Below are 24,399 nucleotides of genomic sequence, written 5' to 3' on the forward strand. Positions count from 1 at the left end.
GACTGCCAGTTTCACGGAAACGCCACCACAATCGACTGATAACACTTTGGGAGACCCCCAAACGAAGAGCTACATCATTTTGTCGCATGCCACCTTGAAGAAGCCCTACAGCTCTATTCATCTCAGCCAATGGTAAGTGATGGCGTTCCATGTTAAAGCACAATATTTCCAGTTTAATTGCTGAGCAAGAACTGCATAGAATGTACAAACTCGACACTTTCAGATTATTCATTTTAGCCGAAAACCTACAATTTGTAAAAAACTTGATAAAAGATTAGTTACCGTTTTTGCAGTCTTTGTTCAACCCATAGAAATCTACAGGGTGGTCGAGTGTACCAATTTAATCGAAATTAAACGACCTCATGCATTTATTTTTATGATATTTAGTATGTTATAAAAATATCCCTAGACTTTTCCCATGTGTGTATTTATCTTGTCTTTTTAAACATGAGTTTGTCACGAAGGAAGTGCAAATATAGTAGTGATTTATTCTGTTATATTTGTGGTATTTATATATCAAAAAAACAAAAAAGAAATATCACAGACTTTGTTAAGGAAGCTTATGCTGAATATTTCAGTTTTAAAATGGACAAATTAGATAAATCATGGGTTCCTAATAAAGTTTGTAAGTCTTGCGTTGAGTCTTTGCGGTTGTGGAAAAAAGGAGAACGTTCTGGATTAGACTTTGGTATTCCTATGATCTGGATGGAGCCTAAGAATCATTTCGATGATTGTTACTTTTGCGTAGGAGATGCTAAAGGTTTTAATCGAAATCAAACGTGGAGATATCCAGACTTACAGTCTACAAAATCTCCTGTTTTACACAGTGAAAATCTCCCTCGGCCTATTTATGTTTCAAAAGCGATTCGCATGCCCTCAGAAACAATGATGTTGCCAAGTTCACAGAAATCGAATCAGTCTACCAGTGGAAGTGAATGGGAGGGTGAAACATCTACGCCAAAGTTTTTTTCTCGAAATGAACTCAGTGATTTAATACGTGATCTAAATTTATCAAAACAAGGATCAGAACTGTTAGCTTCAAGATTGAAAGAAAAAATTTATTGGCACCGACAGTTACAATTACAACGTACAGAACGCGAGAAAGAGAGCTATTACAATTTTTTTATGAAAATGAAGGGTTGGTATACTGTAATAATATTGCGAAGCTGCTTCTGGACATGGGTTTGAAAGAATACAAACCTACTGAGTGGCGTCTTTTTATTGATAGCTGTAAAAGAAGTTTAAAATGCGTCTAACTGCATAATGGAAATAAATTTGCATCAATTCCAATTGTCCATTCTACAAAACTCAAAGAAGAATATGAAAATGTCAAATTAGTTTTAGAAAAAATCAATTATTCGGAGCATCAATGGTCGATCTTTGTGGATTTAAAAATGGTTAATTTTTTACTTGGTCAACAAAGTGGATACACGAAATACCCTTGCTTCATTTGTATGTGGGACAGTAGAGCAAAGCAACGTCATTGGGAACAAGATGTTTGGCCTGAAAGAAATTCTTTAACTGTCGGTAAAGCTGATGTAATGATGATGTAATAAGAGAGCCGTTGGTGAGCAGAGACAAAATTATACTTCCACCATTACATATTAAGTTAGGAATGATAAAGCAATTCGTAAAAGCTTTGGACAAGGAAGGAGATTGTTTTAAATATATTTGTAGAAAATTTCCAAAACTTAGTATGGAAAAGTTGAAAGGTGGAATATTTGATGGTCCTCAAATACGGCAATTGACGAAAGACACTGATTTTATTAAAGTTATGACTGTTCCGGAAAGTAAAGCTTGGGAAAGTTTTGTGTTGGTAGTTGAAAATTTCCAGCAACAAATTATGGAGAAATTGTACAAAATATGCTGACAAACTTTCAGATTCTAGGAGCAAATATGTTACACTATCTTCGCAACCATTTGGATACATTTCCAGATAATTTAGGAAATTATAGTGAGGAGCAGGGAGAGCGGTTCCACCAGGATCTAAAAGTAATGGAAGAAAGATATCAGGGTCGATGGGATTGTCACATGATGGCCGATTACTGCTGGTCTTTAAAAAGAGATTGTCCTCTGAAAAATTATGAAAGAGAAGCTCTTAAAAGGCGTTTCATGGAAATATAACATGTTTTCGAAATTTCCCTCTCTATTTACTTCAAAGTGTCATATTTTTTTCCAAATAAAACTGAGATTATACATATATCTGTTATTTTGTTTCTTGTTTTCGAATTTTTGTAATGTAAAATGAAAATAAATATTTAAAAGAAAACTAGAGCAAATCTCACAAAACCATTGATAATTTCATGAATTGTGAGTATAAATACACCCAAAATCAATCTTATATCTAGGGCAACAAAACCACTGTAGACCAGTGTTACTTATTGAATAGATTACTTGTCAGTGTATGGCTCTTAGCTAAAAAAAAACTGTATTGGACTCAACTTCGATATACAGGGTGATCATACTAAGCAAGATACAATTCCAAATACAAATCACTAAATATTTATTTATTTTTCGTACAACAATACATATGTCTTAATTTACAATTTGTATGTACACAATGGATAATTGATTTTATAATGTCAAAAATTTTTGTACAATAAAATTTGATTAAAGCTTTGCACGACCATTTGTTTCGAGTCGTACTTCATGTTTACATTTGATATTTTTATTGGTTCAAATTTCTATTGTCGCTTAGCGTATATAAGGCGAACCCGACATTACACACGATAACTGTTCAGCTCCGATGTACAGGGTGTTCCTAAATATCAATAATTGATTTTCGCTGAAATTGAATAATTTTCAAAATGATACGTATATTACATCGTCAAGATATACAAGCTGGGGCGCCTAACGCGATTTCGGTTCCCGAAGTTTCTGTACCACCCTGTACGTCAGTAGAACGACGAGAACAATCGATTTGAAGTAACTGAAAGCTGCAACACAAACCCTTCGGGAATGTTCAACGAAATCACGAACTTCAATCACATGAAAAATTATATAAAATGTCAATTCAATACTTGAGATTATTCCAAACTGTACTAAATCTGAAAATGTTTTATTTTTCCACCCGTACTTAAAACAAAACTATCTCACATAAACAACCGGTTCGAGAATCGTTTCAAACTTAGAGATACATAAAACAAATGATACACGTGGTAAAATAATGGTCTAGCCTAAGATTCGTTTGACAGTAAAAAATTATAACCGTATACCTATAACGAGATTCGTAAACACTTTAGAAAACTAAAAAAAGACTATTACCAACAAATATAAAAATCACAGAACTTTAACACTTGCTAATAAAAATATAGCTGTAATTGTTTTCTTCATTGCCTGAAGGGATCTTCGAAGAATAAAACCAAAGAAAAATACAGGAATACCCCACCGATGTATTTAAGTGCCTCCCACCAAAGAAAACATTTTTACTCATAATCTATTTATTTCTCAAACGTTTTTGCTCACTCTTTAACCAAAGAAAAAAAATCCGATAAAATAAAATCACGAGTATTCGAAAGAAAGCCAAAACCTTCATTTCCCAAAAATCGGTTTCTAAAAATAAATTGATGGATGTAGCCGTTACTACGTGGTAGGAAATCGTAATGAAGAAAAGAGAAATTAAACTTTTCATGTTTTTTACCACTTCTATTTGTAACTAACGTTACTGAAGTTTGACCTATAAGGATATATTCAAGTTTATACATTAATGTATAATGTATATAATGTTTAATGTATATGTTTGAAAATGTCCTTATAGGACGAAACTGCAGTAACACTAGTTACAACAAATATACTTATACATTAATGTATAATGAATATATTGTTCACTGTATAATTTTGAAAAAGGACGAAACTGCAGTAACGTTAGTTACAATGTATATACTTATACATTAATGTATAATGTATATGTTTAATGTATAATTTTGAAAATGTCATAGGACGAAACTGCAGTAAAGCTAGTTGCAATGAATATACTTATACATTAATTTATACGTTTGAAAAAGTCTCTAAGGACCAAACTGCAGTTACTTTAGTTACATGTATATACTTATAAATTAATGTATAATGAATATATTGTTCAATGTATAATTTTGAAAATGTCCTTATAGGACGAAACTGCAGTAACGCTAGTTACAACAAATATACTTATACATTAATGTATAATGTATAAGTTTGAAAAAGTCTCTATAGGACCAAACTGCAGTAACGTAAGTTACATGTATATACTTATAAATTAATGTATAATGAATATATTGTTCACTGTATAATTTTGAAAATGTCCTTATAGGACGAAACTGCAGTAACGTTAGTTACAATGTATATACTTATACAATAATGTATAACGTATATAATGTTTAATGTATAATTTTGAAAATGTCATAGGACGGAACTGCAGTAATGCTAGTTACAATGAATATACTTATACATTAATGTATAATGTATATGTTTAATGTATACGTTAGAAAACGTCCTTATAGGACGAAACTGCAGTAACGTTAGTTACAAATGAAAGTGGTAAAAAAACATAGAAAGCTTCGATTATCTTTTCTTCATTATGAATTCCTACCATGTAGAAACGGCTACACCCATCAATTTATTATTATATTGCTTTCAGCTAGTTTTCTGAGACCAGCATGTTGGTGCTGCTGTGAATAACTTTTTTTTTTAGATAGTGCTGCTATTTCAAATACTATTTAAAATGTTGATTGTAACCATGATTGCTTTATCTGAATAAAGTTCTTAAAAAAAGATTTCAACATGGATTTTTGAAAAATTTAAAGTTCTGACATACTTTTATATTAAATATTCGAAAAAGACTTCAATATTCAAAAAATTTGTTCAAACGATTCTTAAAAAATCCGCAAAGATGCTCAAAAGTGTTTTACTTGGAAAAAATGGGCACCACCTGATTAGTTTTTTTTTTTTTTTTTTTTTTAAAGGAATTTCAAAAAATAATAAATTTTCCTCTAGTACCTGTACTATGATATATTGATTTCAACTAGAATGACCTTTGAACAGTTGTTAAAGGGTAATTAGTACTTGAAATAATTGATATTTGAAAATGTATTAAGGAACATGAAAAAAAAAATCTTTCAAGGTTTTTTTTGAGAGCATGATAATTGATGAATATAATGACATTTCAAGACATTTTAATGATGATACTGTTACATAAATCGCTGATTATTTTAGATTTTCACTAATAAATATTATTCATTGTATTAAAGTCCCGTGTTTATCGCTTTTTTACTCAATGTCATCTTTAGATTATATTAAACATAGTTTTCAAATAGGGATATGTTAGAGACACTGATGTGGTGTTCCTGCACATTAAAAAAATTATTCCGCAAAGTTGCCCTGCCTTCACTAACCCCTTTTTAGGAAGATGCAAACACAAACTTAAACAATAAAATAATCATTTCGTATCAAATTGCAGATAGCTAGAATAGTTGTAAAATTTGATCGTATCTCTATAATATTTGTTCAAAAAATTTCAGTCATATATTAAAATTAGAAAAAAAATAAATTTTGTATCAACAAAAAACATTCGGTTAAGAAACAAACATTTGATTTGCAAATTGATTAAAAACCCACTAATCACCAAAACTGGACAATTACAGCGGAATTCTGAAGATGAAAATTCGGAATCTACAATAAAACTAAGTTCAACCCTCCCGATCGGAATCCAACCAAGTTTTGAAAATCACCGGAAACGAAACCAGATCAACACTTAATACACCTATTTAGGACACTAGCCGCATATGTACACTTTACAAATTCACTGAAAAATTATATACACCAAGAGAAAATGAAAGTCTTTGGTAAAAAATACTCTAGAAACTCGAGAAGCCCAACTAGATCCAGGGGGGCCTCGTCATAGAATCGTAGGGCTGCCTCATGCTCAGCGCGGCGTGGTAACCGGGGGATATGCGCCAGGGGGGCCAAGCAGGCTCTGGTTCAGCACGCCTGCTTGCAGGTAATGTTGGTATAGGGGCGATGCGGTGTCCATCAGCTGGGACTGCGCATTTGGAATGAAAGGAGCCCCAATTGGATAGCTGGATCTGAAAGAAGATATACAGTTCATAGGGTGTTGAAGAAGTGTGCAATTAACCTGAGTTTAGTTGTCTCTCATCCCACTTTCAATACAAAAAGACATACTTAGAAGCTTATTCAGGAAGTTGACAAACATATTTCAATACGTGACCTTGATGGACCTAATTCTATAAAAGGGTTATGTTGTTCTTTGGACACAGTTATAGAGTACCTGTTATCTGACTATTGTCGCGGTTGTAAGAACTCTGCCGACAGTTTTTGTTATATTTGTGGTGAGTTTGTTATTAAAAAAACATCAAAGAAACATTACAGACTTTGTGAAAAAGGTTTATTTCACATATATTGGAATTAAACTTGGTGATCAGGATAAATCTTGGGCCCCGCATAAGGAATGTTATGTTTGTGTTGCAGATCTTAGTAAATGGTCAAAAAATGAGAAAAAAGCCTTCAAGTACGCTGTTGCTATGGTTTGCAGGGAACCTAGAAACCACACTGATGATTGCTACCTCCAGATGATTTGAATTCTGTTTAAACTGAAATGTTCTCTGATGTACTGTCAGATATAGATGAACAAGATGATGAAGAGTTCCAATGTGCTACAGCAAATATAGAGCCTGAACTATTTAATCAGATTGAGCTTAACAACTTGGTTAGGGATCTTGGGTTAACAAAAGAAAAAGCTGAATTGCTTGGTTCTAGACTAAAAGAAAATAACTTGTTCGCAGTTGGAACTAGCATATATGTGTATAGGAAGAGAGAGGAGCATTTTTCCAAATTTTTTGAACAAGAAGGTGATTTAGTTTACTGCTCAGGCATTCCAGGTCTGATAAAGGTTTGGTGTTGAATACAAAAAAGAAAACTGGAGGCTGTTAATTGATTCTCCCAAAACTAGTTTAAAAGCTGTTTTATTACACAATAGTAACACGTATGCATCTATATCTGTTGGCCATTCTGTACATATGAAAGAGACCTATGAAAACCTAGAAATAGTGTTGAATAAAATTGGCTATTCAGCTCATGGTTGGATGATATGTGGTGACTTGAAAGTAATATGCATGCTTCATGGTCAGCAAGGCAGTTTTACCAAAGTTCCATGTTTTGTGTGCGAATGGGACAGTAGAGCAAGGAATCAACATTGAAGCAGAAAGAACTGGCCTATGAGGGAGTCTTTAAAACCCGGCGAGATGAACATTCTCCGCGAAAACCTTGTAGATTCTAAAAACATTCTCTTACCACCTCTATATATAAAGTTAGGCCTCATGAAACAGTTTGTAAAGGCATTGCCTAAAGATGGACCTTGCTTCAAGTATCTATGCCAGAAATTTCCAAACCTTTCAAAGGCTAAACTTGAAGAAGGCGTCTTTGTAGGACCCGACATTCGAAAAATGATGTTCGACGTAAATTTTGAAACCACAATGACCATACATGAGAAAGAAGCATGGGTATCATTCAAGCAAGTTGTTACAAAATGCTTAGGAAATGCAAAAGACCCAGAATATCGTACCATTGTAGCTAAATGTTAAATTTTTTCAAGAAACTAGGATGTTTGATGAGCCTGAAAGTCCACTTCTTGAACAGTCATCTCGATTACTTCCCGGAAAATTTGGGAGATGTTAGTGAGGAGCAGAGTGAGAGTTTTCACCAAGATATCAAATTGATAGAAAAACGTTACAAGGGCCGCTGGAACATCAACATGATGGGAGACTACTGTTGGTCACTTAACTGTGAAGCTCAACAAGCAAGTCATCACAGGAAAAGCGACACAAGAAACTTCAAAGAAAAGAGAGAAAGGAAGTATACACCAATTCTATCTGACTAGTGAAACCTACATTACAACACTGTATCATTATCTCAAGTAACCTACTGTAAATAAAAACTATGATAGTGCTTTAACATAGTGTTTCATTAATTTTACCATATACCTTACAGATTTTGAATTATATAAAAAAGCCAATTTCTCAAAAACTAAGACCAGATTTGGATTCAGCACACAAAAATCTATAAAAATCAGCAATTAAAGTAAACAAAGTTTTCAAAAACTTTTTTTTTTGTTGGCCTGATCGGACTAAGTACCTAGGGCTAAAATTTTCACTTTTTTTTTTGTGGAGACCAAACTTTGTTACTAAAATAAGAATCTTCGGACAAAGAAGCATATTGTCATTTGATATTTCCCTCTTTGTTCAATTCCTTCTCTCATTCATATCTCCCCACCCTCTCACGAAACTAAACGGTCGCATTTGACTATAATAATGATTATATTTTACCTGGCAGCCTGTGGCGCCCCCAAGAACGGGTACGCAGCCGTGGATTGCGGATTCGAGCTCTGGTGTGCAGGTCTCGTCTGCTTCTCGCTGGCCTCGGGTGTGGCTCTGTGGTGAGCGGCCGCCGCGGCAGCCATGTAGTAATTCGGAGCTGATCGGTACTCGTCGAGGAAATTCGGATATGCATCTTTGTCGGAGTATAGGCCCGGACCGATGCCCAAACCTGAAATAAACAATACATTTTTTTTGTGCTACAATAATAATTGGCTTGATTCTCAACTCACCAGAGGGCGTCGGTCCGAAATTGAAGGCGCTGCCGGGTACGACGCTGGACGTCTTCAAGGATATTGCACTTGGTTCGATGGATGTGGTCCCTTTCAACCCCACATACGACTGGAAGCCCTGATTTGATGCCGCCTGTTGTTGAGATTCTGGTGCGCTGCCACCAACTGACGAAAAAGTGTGAAACATGAGTGAGTGAAGTAAATCTATCTTGAAGTGCGTCGTTAGAAAATGTTTCGATTTAACCAAAGATACAATTAAATTGAAGAAAAACCATTAATAAAAATAAACACGGTTGAAACATTGTTTGAAACCACCCTATATTTCATAAATACTTATACAAGTAACTGTAACATGAACCCCATTCCCTGTGTTTTCAACTACATATTACATTCTTCTCAAAATGAGGAATAACACTGATAGATTTGTTCACTGTTCTCATCAGCCATACCCTCCAATTGCTGATTGACAGAAAAAAACTTGAACAAGAAAAACCACTCACCGTTCTTGCTGCTTTTCCTCTTCTTGCTCTTCTTCTCTTGCGCCTGCATCTGCTGCCCGGTCTTGAGATCGTTCTGCATCACCGCGGCGTTCTGCAACTCCGTCATCTGCCTGTTGTACATCGACGTCGTGGTACCTTGAACGTTCTGACCGTACGACTGCATGGCGGCGGCCATATTCGACTGGCTGAAAATCGGCAGAGCAGAAGCGCTGGTCGAAATTGGCTTATTGAATATGTGCGCGGCTGACGATCCCAAACCCTTGTCGGTATAGAAAGAACCGGCGTTTTGCAAACCAGCCATCAACCTTTCGTCGACCATATGCGACAAGCTCTGCGTCAGTCGCTCGCTTATGTTGTCGTTCGCAGAGTTCAAACGCGCTTGCTGAGGATTCGACGTGCTCTTGTAGCTCATCTGTTGCAAGTGATCGCCGTAGCGCATCGAGAGATCACCGGTCTGCATATCGCTGGGCGTCGTCAACGTCGGTTTTTGCGATCCGGAGGAATAATTCAAATCTGACCGCGAGAACTGCTGCAGCGATCGCGTATACTGAACCTCGGGACCCGTATAACCCATGTTCGTGTACTGCGACAGGTCCATCTTGACTTGATTCCTGCCCGTCGGTATGTTCAGCGAGAAGTTCGACTCGCTTCCGAACGAGCCGAAAGCGTTCGAGACCGCGGGGTAGCTCTCTCTCGCGGGGGCCACAGGAGCGCTCGCCTTGGGATCGGGGATGTTCTGGTGCACGTACGGCTTGCTTTCCTGCTTCTTCTCCATGTTGGCTTGGTGGTTCCTCTTCTGCTCTAGTTGCTGAGTCAACCGAGGGTCGATTTCGAAACGCTGTTTGCTCAGTTGGGGCAACTCAGTGTCCGCATAAGCGCGCTTCTTCACAGTTTCCATCGTCTTGTCGCGGTCCTCCACCTGGAACGCATCCATCTCCGGAGAGCTGGGGATAAGAATGGGCGAAGGCTCAGGAAGCGCCACTTGCGGAGAACTGTCCGCGGGCACGCTAGGCGAGTGTATTAGTAGGTTCGACGGAGAATTCTGAACGCTGGGCGACATCTGCGCGTGAACATTGGACGACATCTGCACGTGAACATTGGGCGACATTTGCGCGTGAACGTTAGGCGAAATCTGCGAGTGAACGTTGGGAGACATTGGTGAGTGCACGTTGGTAGACATTGGTGAGTGCACGTTGGTAGACATTGGTGAGTGCACGTTAGTAGACATTGGTGAGTGCACGTTGGGAGACATTGGTGAATGCACATTGGGAGACATTTGTGAGTGAACGTTGGGAGACATTTGCGCATGAACGTTGGGCGACATTTGCGCGTGTACGTTGGGCGACATTTGCGCGTGTACGTTGGGCGACATTTGCGACCGAACGTTGGGAGAGTTCTGCGGAAGAATGGTTGGCGAGTGTTGTGAGTAAACGCCGGGCTGAACGTTGGCGGGGGAAGGTGCGTTGCTCAGGGGCGAGTTTGCCGTGTAATTTGCAGGCTTGGAAGTGTCGTAGTACGAAGGTCCGGCGTCGGTGTTGTACGGAGGCGTTGGATTCGTGCTTGAGTAGTTGGGCGCGTGCGTGTAGTACGGCGAGTTCGCGTAGTTGTAGTATGCGTTCTCGGTGGTGTTGGGCGCGTAGACATGCTCCGAATAGTGAGCATATGGTGACTGGGTGGGATTCTCTCTTGGGCTGCACGACTTATCTGGACTGCTCTTCGTCGATACCGTGTCTTGATAGAATCCGACCCGCATCTGCCCGTTGATGGTTGGATATGCAGCCGACTTGGGCGAGATGTCGGGCCGCGGAGACGCCATGATGGGCGATGCGCCCGACGGTGATCTGTGCAATGGGGAGGGGTAGGGGGCCGGGTAAGCCCCGCGTTCGTCCATGCCGACTCGAGGCGAGTCCATGTCCTGGCTGAACGATGACCTCTCTGACATGCTGCTGCCTGTACTGATCCTCCTCTGTCTGGGTAAGGGTTGCAGCATCGCGGGAGGGTCGTTGCTGGGCGATGTGGCGGGCATAGGCACTTTGCGCGACTCCGTGAGTTTGTTATCCTCGCCACCTTTCGCTTCCGGCTTGTTATCGTCGCCCTTCTTGGCGGGTGGCTGCATCTTCGGCGCGCCGAACGCTTTAAACCAGGCGCTTAGGTTAGGAGTGGCCCCTCCCCCGGATATCGCGTCTTCCGTTGTCGGCGGGAGATTGTCAACAGGCTTCTCCTTGCGCTCTTCTTCCGCCTTACTGGTATCAATTTCGGGTTCTTCCTTCCGCACTTCCGGTTTCTCCGTCTTTTTCTCCAACACGGGCTCCTTCTCAGTTTCCTTTTTCTGGTCGTCGACGAACTTATGCTTACCGAAGCTATCTAGAACTGAACCCAGGCTCAGTTTGGGAGCGTTCGTGTCCGTCTTCACGATGAGCGAGTTCTTGGTGTCTTTCAGCTTCGAGAGCGGTCCCAATGGAAAGACCTCGTCCACTTTGCCGGTGTTTTGAACGTTCGATATCAGATTCCCTTTGCCCTTACCGGGCTGCAGTCTATCAATGGTCCTCTGGACTTCGCGACGTTTGAAAAACTTGGAGGGATCGCGGAAGGTTCGCTTTTTCGGATCTTTCTGAGCGCCTTCCTTTTTCGCCTGCGGCAAGAGGGGTTTATCGAGCTTTTTTCCGGGAATCTGATCCGGCTTGCTGGTTATTGAGTCAAACTCGTCGAGACCTGTGTAAGAAGGCGAATTGCTGGCGCTGCTGAACTCTGAGAACTTGGGTGTATCGTCCAACCACTTGTTGATGTCCTTTAGTGTCTGTTCAGTCGCGATGCTAAGAGCGTCCATATTGGACGAGTTTTTATTAACAGCATTAGGAACTTTTGGTGCGAGCTTCTTCGACTGGATACTGTCCGTTGTGCTGTTTCCATCCAAGTCAAGTTCGTCGTCTCTCTCTTTCCTGGGCGCTTTTTGAATGGTCTTGTCTTTCGCTTTCGACTTGATTTTATCGTCTTTCTCCGGTTTCTTGTTTCTGTCTTTGTTCTCTTTCAGAGGATCCAGCTCAAACTCTAAACCTATTTGGAGTTTCATTTCGCTTTTGGCTTTCAATTTTTCTATGGTTTCGCGCAGCTTGTTGTGTTTATCCTTTGGTTTCGGCGACAGGGATACGTCGTCCTTTCTCGGTTTCTTTTCTTGGCGTCTCAGGCTATCTTCAAAATCTTGGAAGTAATTTTCGAAAGGGCTAGACTTCTGGTGGGTATCTGTAGAATTAGTTACAAAGTATATTGAAAAAATATTCTAATCAAAACAAATAATAGTGGAATTCTTGTATTACTGCAAGATTTCACTGATTTACACAATCATCCGACTCGAAGGACCACATTACCAAAGAAAAAAATAAAAATTACCTTTTCCAAGCGAATCCTCCGAACTTGAAATATCCTGTGAATGTCTCTTATCGGAATAGTTCTTTGACATAGAGTCAAATCTACTGTCGGGACTGGAGGGGGGCCAGGAAGGCGGAGGGCTGCTCCTATCGCTCGGAGGCGGGCTTCTGCTACGGCTCGGGCTGGGACTCACGCTCCTAACCTGAGTCTTCTTTTTTTCTTTTTTGTTCACCTTTTTCGCCTTACTCTTGTTCTCCTTGGCCGCTTTCTTGTTGGACTTCGCCTTCTTCGCGTCATGCTTCTTTTTCTTTTTATCCGTCTTGTCTTTCTTCAATTCCACTTTTTCCTGTTTCTCTTTTGTCATGGGCGTTTCTTTCTTCGTATCAGCTTTTTCTTTCTTCGTATCAGCTTTTTCTTTCTTCGTATCAACTTTTTCTTTCTTCATATCAGCTTTTTCTTTCTTCGTATCAGCTTTTTCTTTCTTCGTGATCTTGTCTTTTTTCACTTCTTTCTTCGCCTCGGCCTTATCCCTAGTCGAATCTGGCTTGAATTTCTTCACTTCTGGCTCCTCGTCCTTAGACTTTCCACTCTTTTGTCTCTCGTCAAAGCTTTCCGAAACTTCGCTTCTCTTCCTCCTCCTAGACTTTATTTCAACTTCATCATGGAACGATTCGTAGGAATTGCTTCGTGAACTTCTCCCTGATTCTTCCGAGGCTGATCTTTCACGTTTTCTGTCGGTCTGAGCGGCCAGCATGGGTTTTCGTCTCGAAAACGAAGTCGTGCTCGCCACATCTTCGGAGTGTTTTGTCTTGGTATTTTTGACGGATTCTTCCTTGGCGAATTCGATGGCTATTTCATCGTCTGAAGACGAAATCTGGTCGAGGTACTTGTCAGTGGCCTTTTCAAACACTTGCAGCAAGTTTCCTACCATTTCCGTATATTCTACGAAGTAAAAGCCAAGTCAGTGACTATTTTTCACGAAATTATAATGTAACATACAATAAAAAAAGCGAGAGTAAAACACATATGTAGTAAGTCTTTCATCTCGATCTCCCCCCTTCAGTAGAAATCAAAATTCTCAATATTGTCTCAGTGGTTGCTAAAGAGTTTACCACTTTCACTTTGATTATATTCGTAATGAATTCATAGCATTGACATTTGTAGGTTAAATACTTCTGCTACATTTATTTATAATATTTTTTCATCAGAATTTTCACTCGAACTATCAATTTTGTTTGATATCTGTCAATAACAATAGCTGAATAGGCTTGCCCGATATAATAGTTCCGTCAACATGCGTTGACGTAGTCTCGACTGAGAAAATGTTGAGTATCGGATATTCACATGAATTATCTGATTAAAAATTTCTTGGATAGCTGATTAATTTAAGTATAGGAAATTGACATGGAGATAAGATCCATCTGGTAGATTTTATCTCTATTAGACGGTCTTCTCAACAATATTTGCAACTTCAACTTTCCTGCATGAAATTCGTTGGTCGATGAATCTTTGCCATGTAGTTGGTGCTTTCGAGAGGCCTAATGGCATTCCACATCAAATGAAATAATCACTACCCAAACAAGCCAGAGATGTTTTTTGGTGACAAAATGTGTCTAATCATGATATGATGTAGCTTCAAGTTAATTTAAGAATATGAGAACCTCTCACCTAGTACACTAGTGAATCGAGGGTTATTGAAAGAAATTATTCTACAAATAACGTCAAATTATAGGGGCGCCTATCACCGAAAAAAATAGTAACAACATGCCGAACTCCTTTTTTTTCTTCTTCAAAGTAAAAGTGAAATATGGTTGTTTACTACCCACGAATTTTAAGATTCGCAGATTACGACAAAATCAACATAAAAATGACTGCTTTACCGTTCTCTGCGCCATTGTACAATCTGCAATTGTCAACGATTAACTGAAAGTCCGCGCGAAATTTGGAGAAATTCTTGTAGAACCCCTCATCCAGCCTTTCTTCCATCCTTTGTAGGTCCATCGGTTTCCTGATGACCGTGTAATAATTGGGAGCGTATTCTTCTTCGACGGGATCGGCGAAAGGCCAAGCGTCTTCGCTATTTTTGACGTAATCCAATATTTTGTGCATCCCCGTTTGCAAATCTTCGTCGGTTTGGCGAAATCTGGAAAGATTTTTTCTTTTCAAGACATGTATCCAACGATACCGAAAAAACAATACCCAATTTACTCTAGTTTTGCATGCATTTTTACGACGCTGGACCTTGTTTTTGACCCCAGAATCGAGTTTTGATATGCGACCTTTTATCCGTAAATTTAGTTTTTATATGTAATCTGTCTTTGTCAGTATAATTTCAAATGAAGTTCAAAAAGAAAAGCCCCAATAAATTAATAAAGATTTATTCAGATCCAGCTTGACAAAACCTTTGTTAAATATCATTAATAACTCGATAATCACATCTCAATTTGGACTATTTTTGGTCTTCTTTTAGGACCGGATGTAACCGTTGTAATAAAACATATCTGCAAATAAAAAATAAACGAGTTACCCACTGCTCTCGTGCCTTTTAAATAAGTTGTGATGAAGAGATGAATGGTCGAAAAAAAAGAAAGCATTGAACTGTTGAGAAATGGTTTGTTGCATGTGGGCTGAAAATAACATTCAGAAAAACTTTCTCTATAAACTGTTTTTTTTTTTTTTTTTTTTTTTTTTTTAAATGAAAAAAGTACCGATCAGAATCATTTGGCTAATATTCTTTTGTTATTTTTATCTCGGACAAAGCAGAAGTTGATACCAAAGTCAAATGTCGAATAAGACAATAAAAAAATTCAAATTGATCTGGGATTCACTGATCATATTGTATAAACAATAATTGAACCCAATGATTTTTTAACAATAAATGCACCATAACAGTGAATGACTATTGAAGGATACACAGATCATAAGCGAGATTAATAAATATGTGTATTAGATAGTAAAAATGACAAAAATATTTCAAGACGTGATTATTTTTCTGTCAAATTTGACATTGAAGAATTCAATCGAGGGTATTCCAATGTATACACCTTTCGAATCTGATTCAGAGGTGACCTTAATACGTGATGGTTCTGATGGCATATCAATAAAAAATTATTGTAACACATCGAGAATCGTTAATCCATGAATCTTTGCCATGTAGTTGGTGCTTTGAAGAGACCTAATGGCATACTACATCATGAAACAATTACTACCCGAACAAGCCAGAGTTATTTTTGTGCATTATGATATGATGAAGCTAGAGTAAAGTTAAGAATATGAGAACCTCCATGATATCTACCAAGCTTTTAAGAAAGCTTTGAAACAACTGAACTATCTTAAACAAAATATACAAGAGAACGATAAAAGATACAATGAAAATGATTTATTCAGTTTCATCGTGAGGTAATTTTGTGAGATAACGAATAGATACAAATTCGTGGAAAAATGTGATGGTTTAAGATAAGTGTCCAAATGACTTCAACTTTCCCTTTGAAAGTGAATTTCTTAGTTCATAACCATGAAAATAAAAGAGGTTCCCACATTCTCAATCTCATTCAAAGTTCGTATAGATAAAACACTTACACTTGTGAAGTTTTCAACTTCTTCTTGTTCGGATTCGTCACCTGCTGTATGAGTATCTGCCCCGTGGCTGCGGAGAGGGAATTGTTGGTCTGCCGCCCCACCGTCGTCGGTTTAGACGTGGAGGACTTTGTTCCGCTTCCTTTACTATCCTCGGGCTTCTTCTTCTCTCGCTTTGAAACCTTTCTGCTCGTGTCATCTGAAAACGTTATAAAGAAGACTTTTAAACAAGAATTTGTATGAGTGAAATGGGAACTCACTACTGCTGGTCGAACTGCAAGATGATTTGCGGTGCCTGACTTTGTTTTTTTTTGCTCTTGGACCCTGCCATTTCATAATCGACGGAAGATTCGCTCAAAGTCTCTTCTTCGCTTCGCCTTTTCAGTTTAGATCTTCTCTCGTAGGCTTCTTGCCTCTTGATTTCTAGCTTTTTCTTTTTTACTCTAGCCTCACTTTTCTCCCTTTCAGCCCTGGTCTCTTCGTCTTGCCTTTTTTCTTGCAGAACTTGCTCTGCACTATCGCATTCCTTCACATAAAAAACTCCATCAATTGTGTGGTTTTACCATTGCCACTATTAGAACCAAAAAATCTACTACGTAGTAAATTTCAACAATTTTTGTTCGACCTGTACTAATCGATGTCACTAAAAACAGTATTGAAAGACCTCTCATATGAGGTATTACATAATAATAATAATTTTTATTAGCTTTTCGAAACACACTGTTTTTAGATATGTCAATACAATTTCTAAAATAAGTTTGAGAGGATAAGATTCGTCAATACCGTTTCTACAAAATGTTTGTAGATACATTAGATTCAGAAAAAAGTACAAGTTGAAAAGATACAATTCTAATCTTATAAAAATGACTAACTGTAAAGCCATGAGTATTTTTCAAAATAAATCACATAACTGACACATTATATCTCTTTAAAATTGTGCCTCTTTCTTCTTGAATAACTTTTTTCTGAATGGCAAGTTATGAAATTCGACAGATAAGGCATTGTATAGCTTAATTTCTATATGATCTGTTCTTTTCAACCTTCTAGCTGTAAGAACAAGGTTTGATTCATTTCTTGTATCATGTTGGTGTATATCCTTGTGAGCAACTTTATTCGCCAAGTTCTGTTGAACAATAACTGAGTAGAGGCTCATTATTTCAAGTTTTACCCAACTCATATTTCAATAAAAAAATGCAATTACGTCAGTGATGGGATGAAAAAGAAATTAATTCACAACAGGAATTAATACTATCACCTTCCATGAAATGGAAATCACTTTCCTTGCTCACTGAAATGGGTGACAAAACTGTCAATGTCACCACATAGCTGTACAAAAATTTAAATCTATATCCCTTCAACCCCCGAAAATATGGAGGTACGAAAGTGGTTCTAGAAGTACCCGGCATGACCTACAGATGGTGGTAGTTGTTTGAAAAATATCACTGTATTAAAAAGTATACAATCTATACAGCATATATTTCAAGTTTGAAGACGCTGCGTTGTTTAGTATTCGTCAATCAGTAGCTAACGTTTTCGGTGAATTTGTGAAAATGGAGAGAGTTTATAACTTATGAACTCTGATATTTGTGATCACCAACAAGGAAATATCAACCACTTCAGGCATGAAGCATATATTCCCAGTATGCAGATGACACCGCCCTAATTGCACGCGATAAAACGCTAGACAAAGTTATTGATAACAAATAAGTGGTTCAACAAATGGAGGCTCCAGCCAAACCCATCTAAGTCTCAGTTCAACATTTTTAATCATCGGAATTCTGCAACTTCTCCAAGAATCAACGTTTTCCAATATATCTTACATGCAAAATCGACAGTTAAGTACCTAGTTGTTATGCTTGATTCCATACTTAATTTTAACAGCCACGTCAATAAAAAAAAAAAGAAAGTGATTGCAAGGGTCGCACATTTTACAAGTTTGACAAAGCCGGGAGCAGGTGCAAACATATCAACAGCAAGTCGAATATATAAACTAATCTGTCGTCCACTTATTGAATACTCCCACCCACTGTTTCTCAATATCAAACAAAGGGCCTTGAAAACAATTAAAGTATCTGCTATAATTCCTATTGAGGAAAGACTACCGCTACTTACTCAGAAGTTTGCTGTTAGAGACGACAATGTAGAAATCATTAGAAAGTATGCTGTGATAAGAAACCCCCATGCAAGAGTACGACATCAACACCCAACAGAAACACTGTTAAAAAAATTAACACAACTTTATCAATGAAATTGTTTTGTTTGTTCATTTTCATATCCATATATTTTTTTTTTTGATATTGTAAAATAAGCTATTTTATTTCAAAGTAATTTTGTTACACAGGCGGAAGGACTTCAGTCGATAGCCTGTTGAGCAAAATTGTAATTTTGTTCAATAAATTATTATTATTGGAGAAAGTTATTATTTATCCTTATTAAAAACTGTAAATTAGTCTTTCTCAAAGTGGGCGATAACGCCCCCTTGTGGGCACTGGAGGCCTATAGGGGGGCAGTACAGGGCACAGAGAAGATTGGGGGGCGTTGAAGCAGTTTAGGAGGGCCATGGCTAATTTAAAAATGTTTTTTTTTGTTTTTAACACAGACTCTGCCGCTTCTTTACGCTTAACGCGCGTTCCCTCGTGTAACGCCATCTAGGAGACTAGACAATAACTATTTCCTGTCCGATATTTGCAAACTGTACAATAGATGGCGGTAGATGGAGAAATCGGTTGCAGATTACCGAACGCGGTGACTTACGGCTGTTTTTGAGAAAATTCGAGCCTGATATTAACAAACTTGTTGAAAATCATCAAATTCATCCATCACATTAGATTAGTTTTAAAATTCCAATTAAAATGTTTTTTTTTATATTATCCTAATCGGAAAGTCTTGTTTTCACATGACACACATAATTGATTTATTAAAATAATGACTGCGATTGTGATTCTTCAGATGTAGTAAAGTAAAAAAAAATGTGGGGGCGCTAGAAAATAATTGATTCTCGAAGTGGGCGGTAGATTAAATTTGAGAACCTCTGCTGTAAATCGACGTAGTTCAGGGCAACCATTAACAGTACTTTTGCGAAACAACGAATTTACAAACGATACTCACCAACTTGCGCAACCTGCCTGACGTCCTCCTCGGAAGGTTCTCGAGTAGCCTCTTCCTCGCCAGGCTCTCCTTTTCCTTGAAGAGCCTGGGCAGTTCCGGTAAGAAGTTCTCGCTGAGAGTGTGGTGCAGCTGGCGCTCCTGTTTGCACGACGACTTCTTGAACTTCTTCGTCAGCTGGAACCAGTCGTCTTCCGTGAAGCAAATCACCTGCCACACCGACTTCTTCTTGTTGTTCTTGGTGGTGAAGTCTTCGCGGTAGAGACGCGTTCCGTAGAAGTACCAGTACGCTGAATCGTTGCCGTCGAAACCTACGGAAATTCATCGTTGTTATAATTAACGTTTCTCGATGATAGTGAAATTATTATTTGAAGGAACCAAAGGTTATTTTTTATAAAGACAGCAACGCTATTTTATGCAGGGAACCTCTTCATTGTTCTTTAATCTCAGATTATATCAAGGAGCTTACGTACAGCTCCATCTGCCCGCGAATATATCAATCGATATATCAAGGTTACGTACAGCGCCATCTGCACGCGAATAGATCAAACAATAATGTCGATAGTTCTGTCAAATACAGATCCCGAGCTTGAGAGTTACAAACATACATAGAGGTGAAGCTGATATGAAGCGTGTAAAAATACTGGTCTTCAGAATCTTTTCCACTATATACAAATCGTACTAGGAAATAAAATTGGAAATATACACCTCTCCTAGCGTTTCTTCACAGTAAAATCTGAAAAATGCCAGCCAGAAAACAACTACTGCCCCGGCTAACACCACGGTGGATACTGAATTATATCCGACAGACATTTGTGCAAGTTTGCTCATAAAAGAAATTATTACAGATGCTTCTAATTCGTCCAGCAGCTGAACGTTGCTGAGTTAAATCGAGTAAGGGGTGTTGTACCTTGTTAGTGCAGGCAAATGCAATCACAATAGTAATTTCTTTGGGGCTTGACTGACTCCATCGTGGCTCAGTCACTTATACGAAATCTACACAAAACTTGTAGGAGAATGCTGGAAAAATCCTTTACATATATTATATATAAGAGTGGACCTAATATAGAACCCTGAGGAACCCCGTGGGAACAATTTTTAGATTCTGATTTATTTCTGCTAACTTCTACATAGTAGTATCTCCTCTAAATAACTTACAAACCATTTGTGGGGGTATTCCCCTGACTCCATACATTTCAAGCTTTGTTAGGAGAACTTTGTGATCTACCAGATCAAATGCCTCACTTAAGTTTATAAAAATACCTATACATCAATTTCTATTTTGTCCCCTTCAAAGTAGTCCCCTTCAGATATAATACAGAGTTTTTTCCAATCTTTGAAGCAGTTTTGATATAAACTTTTTCGTATGTTCTTGAGCTCAGTGATTCGGTTTCATCTTCTCAATCGTCGCAAAACACCGTCCTTTCATGGGTCTCCTCGATCTGGGGAATAGTGAAAAGTCACAAGGTTCCAAATCTGGCGCATATGGTGGCTGAGGCATGATTACAGTACAGTTTTTGGACCAAAAATTACCCCCGATGCTCTGTAGCGAGCAAAGCCTTGACATTTGATGGAACTTGGCCTTATTTATTTGGTCTTGGCTCTTCTGGACACTTCCATTGGGACAAGTGTACTTTGGTTTCGATGTCATAACCATATACCCATGATTCGTCAGCAGTTATGACTCTTCCAAGCAAATTTTCTGACTTAGAGTACAATCACCTTATGCCACTGTCAACATTTCAAGTGTTTTTGAGCACCTAATTCTATATTTTTCACAATATTTGATGCAAATTCTTTGTGATCCATTATTTCGATAACAGAAAATTGCCGAACACGCAAAATACTCCCAACTTAGATGCCTCTCACCAACAAACTAAACTGTGAACATATGTTCGAGACGTGTGCACTAACATAAAAAAATTGCTAATTGAGTCTACGTGGCCCACGAAATTTGAACATTTCCATTATTTTTTCAACAGCCCACACACAAATCATCATGAAGAATGTTTACATCTTTCACAAATCTATCTGTATGCAGTTTTCTGTAATAAAAAAATTCGAACCAGTTTAGAGCAACATGCTGTTTTCAATACAGTGACATTGATGCAATCGAAGGTCCCTAAATATATTAACAAAATGGTTCAAATGCTGTGTATGCATCAAAAAATTACATATAACATCTACAGGTAAACAATGCGGTTTCAATGTCTTTTAATTTGCAAAGACCATGCCAGATTTCATACCTAGAGGCTCAACTCGAAGACTATCAGCTTCCAAGTTCTTCAGCTGATCTAGCACGTCATCGGCGTCCAATCTGAAGTCGCAAAGCGCATGCAAGATATCGACTTTCGTCCTCAACGGCAATATCTGAAAATCGATGTCGGTATTGAACGGGTTATACTGATCGTGCTCCTGACATTTCTGGCGGAAAAGTCGCCTCAGGAACATCTGATAGTTGAACGTGGAGATTTCATTGTTGGGCAGGCAACCGCTCAGGAGTCTCACAATAAGCTCTTGCAGCCAAGAGGATTCCTCTGTCCCGTCGGTCAGGAGGGCCTCTTCCAAGTCCTAGAATACAACTCGGATGAAGTACGGCAGAGCAAACAACATAAAGTATCTAGTGAAAACACTTTTCCATCACCTCTAACGCCCGTTTCGCTGAGGAAGTTATCATCATCAGATAATTTAGTGCTTTCAATAGATTTATTTCACGCCAAGTAGGATAATAATATTGTTGATATTCTTTTTGGTATTCTGAAGCCTTTTGATATTGTACTTGTATCTTTTTTTAATTATTCAACGGGACACAGTCATTATGGGACATTGAGTAGCACATGTACTCAATGTACCAAAGTGTCAAATAAATAAATAAATAATTGCAGATTGTGACAATTAGAAAATGAGAATCAATATAGCAATAATTTTATAACAACAAATTAGATATTTGATTATACATTTCAGAAGTTATGAGTTGAAATATGCCCATTAGCATTTAGATGAATAGCTTGAACGTGCATTATAAAATTATATAAAATAAAATATGGAACAGCCAAAAAGAAAGCCAGAATGTTTACGAGACAACATGCAGAGTGAGACTAGTTTTGAACTCAGGCAATGAAGGGATAAAGAAATCTAATTGTTCATTAGCATTTGTGAGTCTTTGAATACGGGATAGACAGCTACTGATAACGTAGTTAGAGTGATGGAACGGAATTTCCAACATACTCGTGTATTACATCAGTTTTTATTGAATTATAAGAAGGTAGTTTCATCAGCATGAAGTTTGACCTGTCCAATCGGTTTCAATTTTGATATCGAGTTCATATAAGATATAAAAAGTGTTGGGCCTAATATAGATCCTTGGAGAACACCACCAATAATAGTGTGTAGAGCCTTGACTATCCTCAGTTTTCACAAATTTTTGTTGTCTTTACTAAATGATTTTCAAACAATTCCAAAATATTTCCCTTGATACCAAAGTTGAATAATTTTTTTACTAATATTTTATCGCTGACCCTTCCAATGCTTTGCACAAGTCTCAAAATACTGGAGAGCATTGGTTATCATAAATTATTTGTTGAAGATCTGTAACAATTTCCAAAGCAGGCAATCATGTATTGCTAGCTTTTCTTTATCTATTTCCTATAATGACCGCTGCTACAACATTAAAAAACTTTATACATATTGAAATAAGATCAACAAAACATTGTTTTGCAAAATTCTGTAAACATTTGACTGCGAAAAAGCTGTTTTCAAGTGAGAATTTTTGTATCGTTGTTTCAAAACCTCTGTAATCCAAAGATTTGGGTGTAGGGATTGTCGCCATTGAAAGAATTGATACAAAATTTGAATCAAATTTTGTGTTGAATTCAGGAAATTCCTAATGGTTCCAGAGATATTCGAAAAGAACAGCAATTTACCAATTTTTTTCTGAAGTTATTGAAGAAGATATTTAAAAATAAAGAACACTGTCTCATTGCCATTTTTAAGCTGCACAAGATGGAATCTATAGATTTTAAAGTTAAAGTTTCGTCTCAGTGTAATCATTACCAATTTTTATTTTTTTATATGCACTAGAAAAAAAACACCTGATATATGTTAGCCTCTTCCCTAAATTTCAAAAGTCATTTAAATGAGCTCTCAAATTGCAAAATTTTTACCATTCAACTGACTTTTTGTTCTTCAGTTTCTGATATTCCCATGCATAGTGAAGACTATATTAAAAAGTCACATTCTTAGTACAATCATAGCTATTAAATCTTTTATAATACTTGAGACTCTGGAACACTTTTGTGGCTGCTGTTGAAGTTGTGTTTTTTGTAAGTTGAAAAGTCTGATTTGGAATGGAGATGTATAGCAAGATCTTTTGTTTTGTAACACTGACTGGAAGATTCTTGTTTAATGGAACAATACTTGTAACTTCCAAGTTTAATTACTAGGTATTTTAATTTGATTTCTTGATCTAGGTTCCAAAAAGGGGCATGTTTTTGAAGATTTCCATTCACTGGGAAAAACAGATGTTTTCATGTGTAACAAAATTATAATGTTAAGAAGAATCCTCGATTATTTAATATTCAATAGCCAGCAGTCGAGGAGCTTGAGCTCATTGAAAGAAATGTATTTGTGTTTTATATATAAACCTTCATTTCAAGCGCCCTTTCAGTAAAGCAATGAAAAACACAAATAAATGGGTTCCTACAAAAACTTGAACCCCAGGACTTGTCTTTCTTTCAACCAAAAACTAATGAAAGCAACAAATGTTTCGTGGGCATTCAACATTTGGAGCATGCTGATATGATTATATCTCTAACATAATTATTATTCTTACCTCTATATCAAAATCCAAAAGGTTAAATGAAGAACGAAAAAGTGAACAAAAGTGAGCGATGCTCGGTACCTCCCACCATGACTGAATATCTTAAATCATAAAAAAACACAATGAGAACTCCGCTTTGATTAGCACTTCAGAAGAGAAAATAACGTTTATATTTGTATTCTATAAACACACCTAGGATGCTGATGAAAGTTGGAAACATAACCTAATAGTAGATCAATACATACGACGCAGTAAAAATACAGCTTCTATCACTATTTTTTTCGGTAAAGTGTTCAATTTTCCATAGTAAACTGGAAATTTTGACTGAAATACACATTTAGATGAATTGAAATTCTTTCTGTTGTCATAAATGCCATTTATAAAACAAGCTTGTCAAGCTTATCGCTCATCCCCACCCTCTTCCTACCAACTGATGA

At 37.6% G+C, this 24,399-nt stretch overlaps 1 protein-coding gene across 1 annotated transcript; it reads right to left on the reverse strand.

Moving 5' to 3' along the window:
- Positions 1-2,479: 2,479 nt before the first annotated feature.
- On the reverse strand, positions 2,480-24,399 carry dikar (CECR2 histone acetyl-lysine reader dikar). Its single transcript, XM_023160799.2, is given in 14 exon segments — positions 2,480-5,917; positions 5,920-6,059; positions 8,316-8,535; positions 8,597-8,761; positions 9,097-12,336; positions 12,484-13,404; positions 14,343-14,605; positions 16,042-16,237; positions 16,299-16,350; positions 16,352-16,564; positions 19,147-19,454; positions 21,390-21,714; positions 23,975-24,063; positions 24,155-24,399. Coding segments are annotated over 14 exon segments (6,225 nt in total). The 5' UTR covers positions 24,183-24,399; the 3' UTR covers positions 2,480-5,852.

Source organism: Leptinotarsa decemlineata, unplaced genomic scaffold (genome assembly GCF_025532065.1).
Source record: "Leptinotarsa decemlineata unplaced genomic scaffold, Ldec_3_MD MMD2_P_RNA_scaffold_12, whole genome shotgun sequence".
In the NCBI taxonomy this organism is placed as follows: domain Eukaryota; kingdom Metazoa; phylum Arthropoda; class Insecta; order Coleoptera; family Chrysomelidae; genus Leptinotarsa; species Leptinotarsa decemlineata.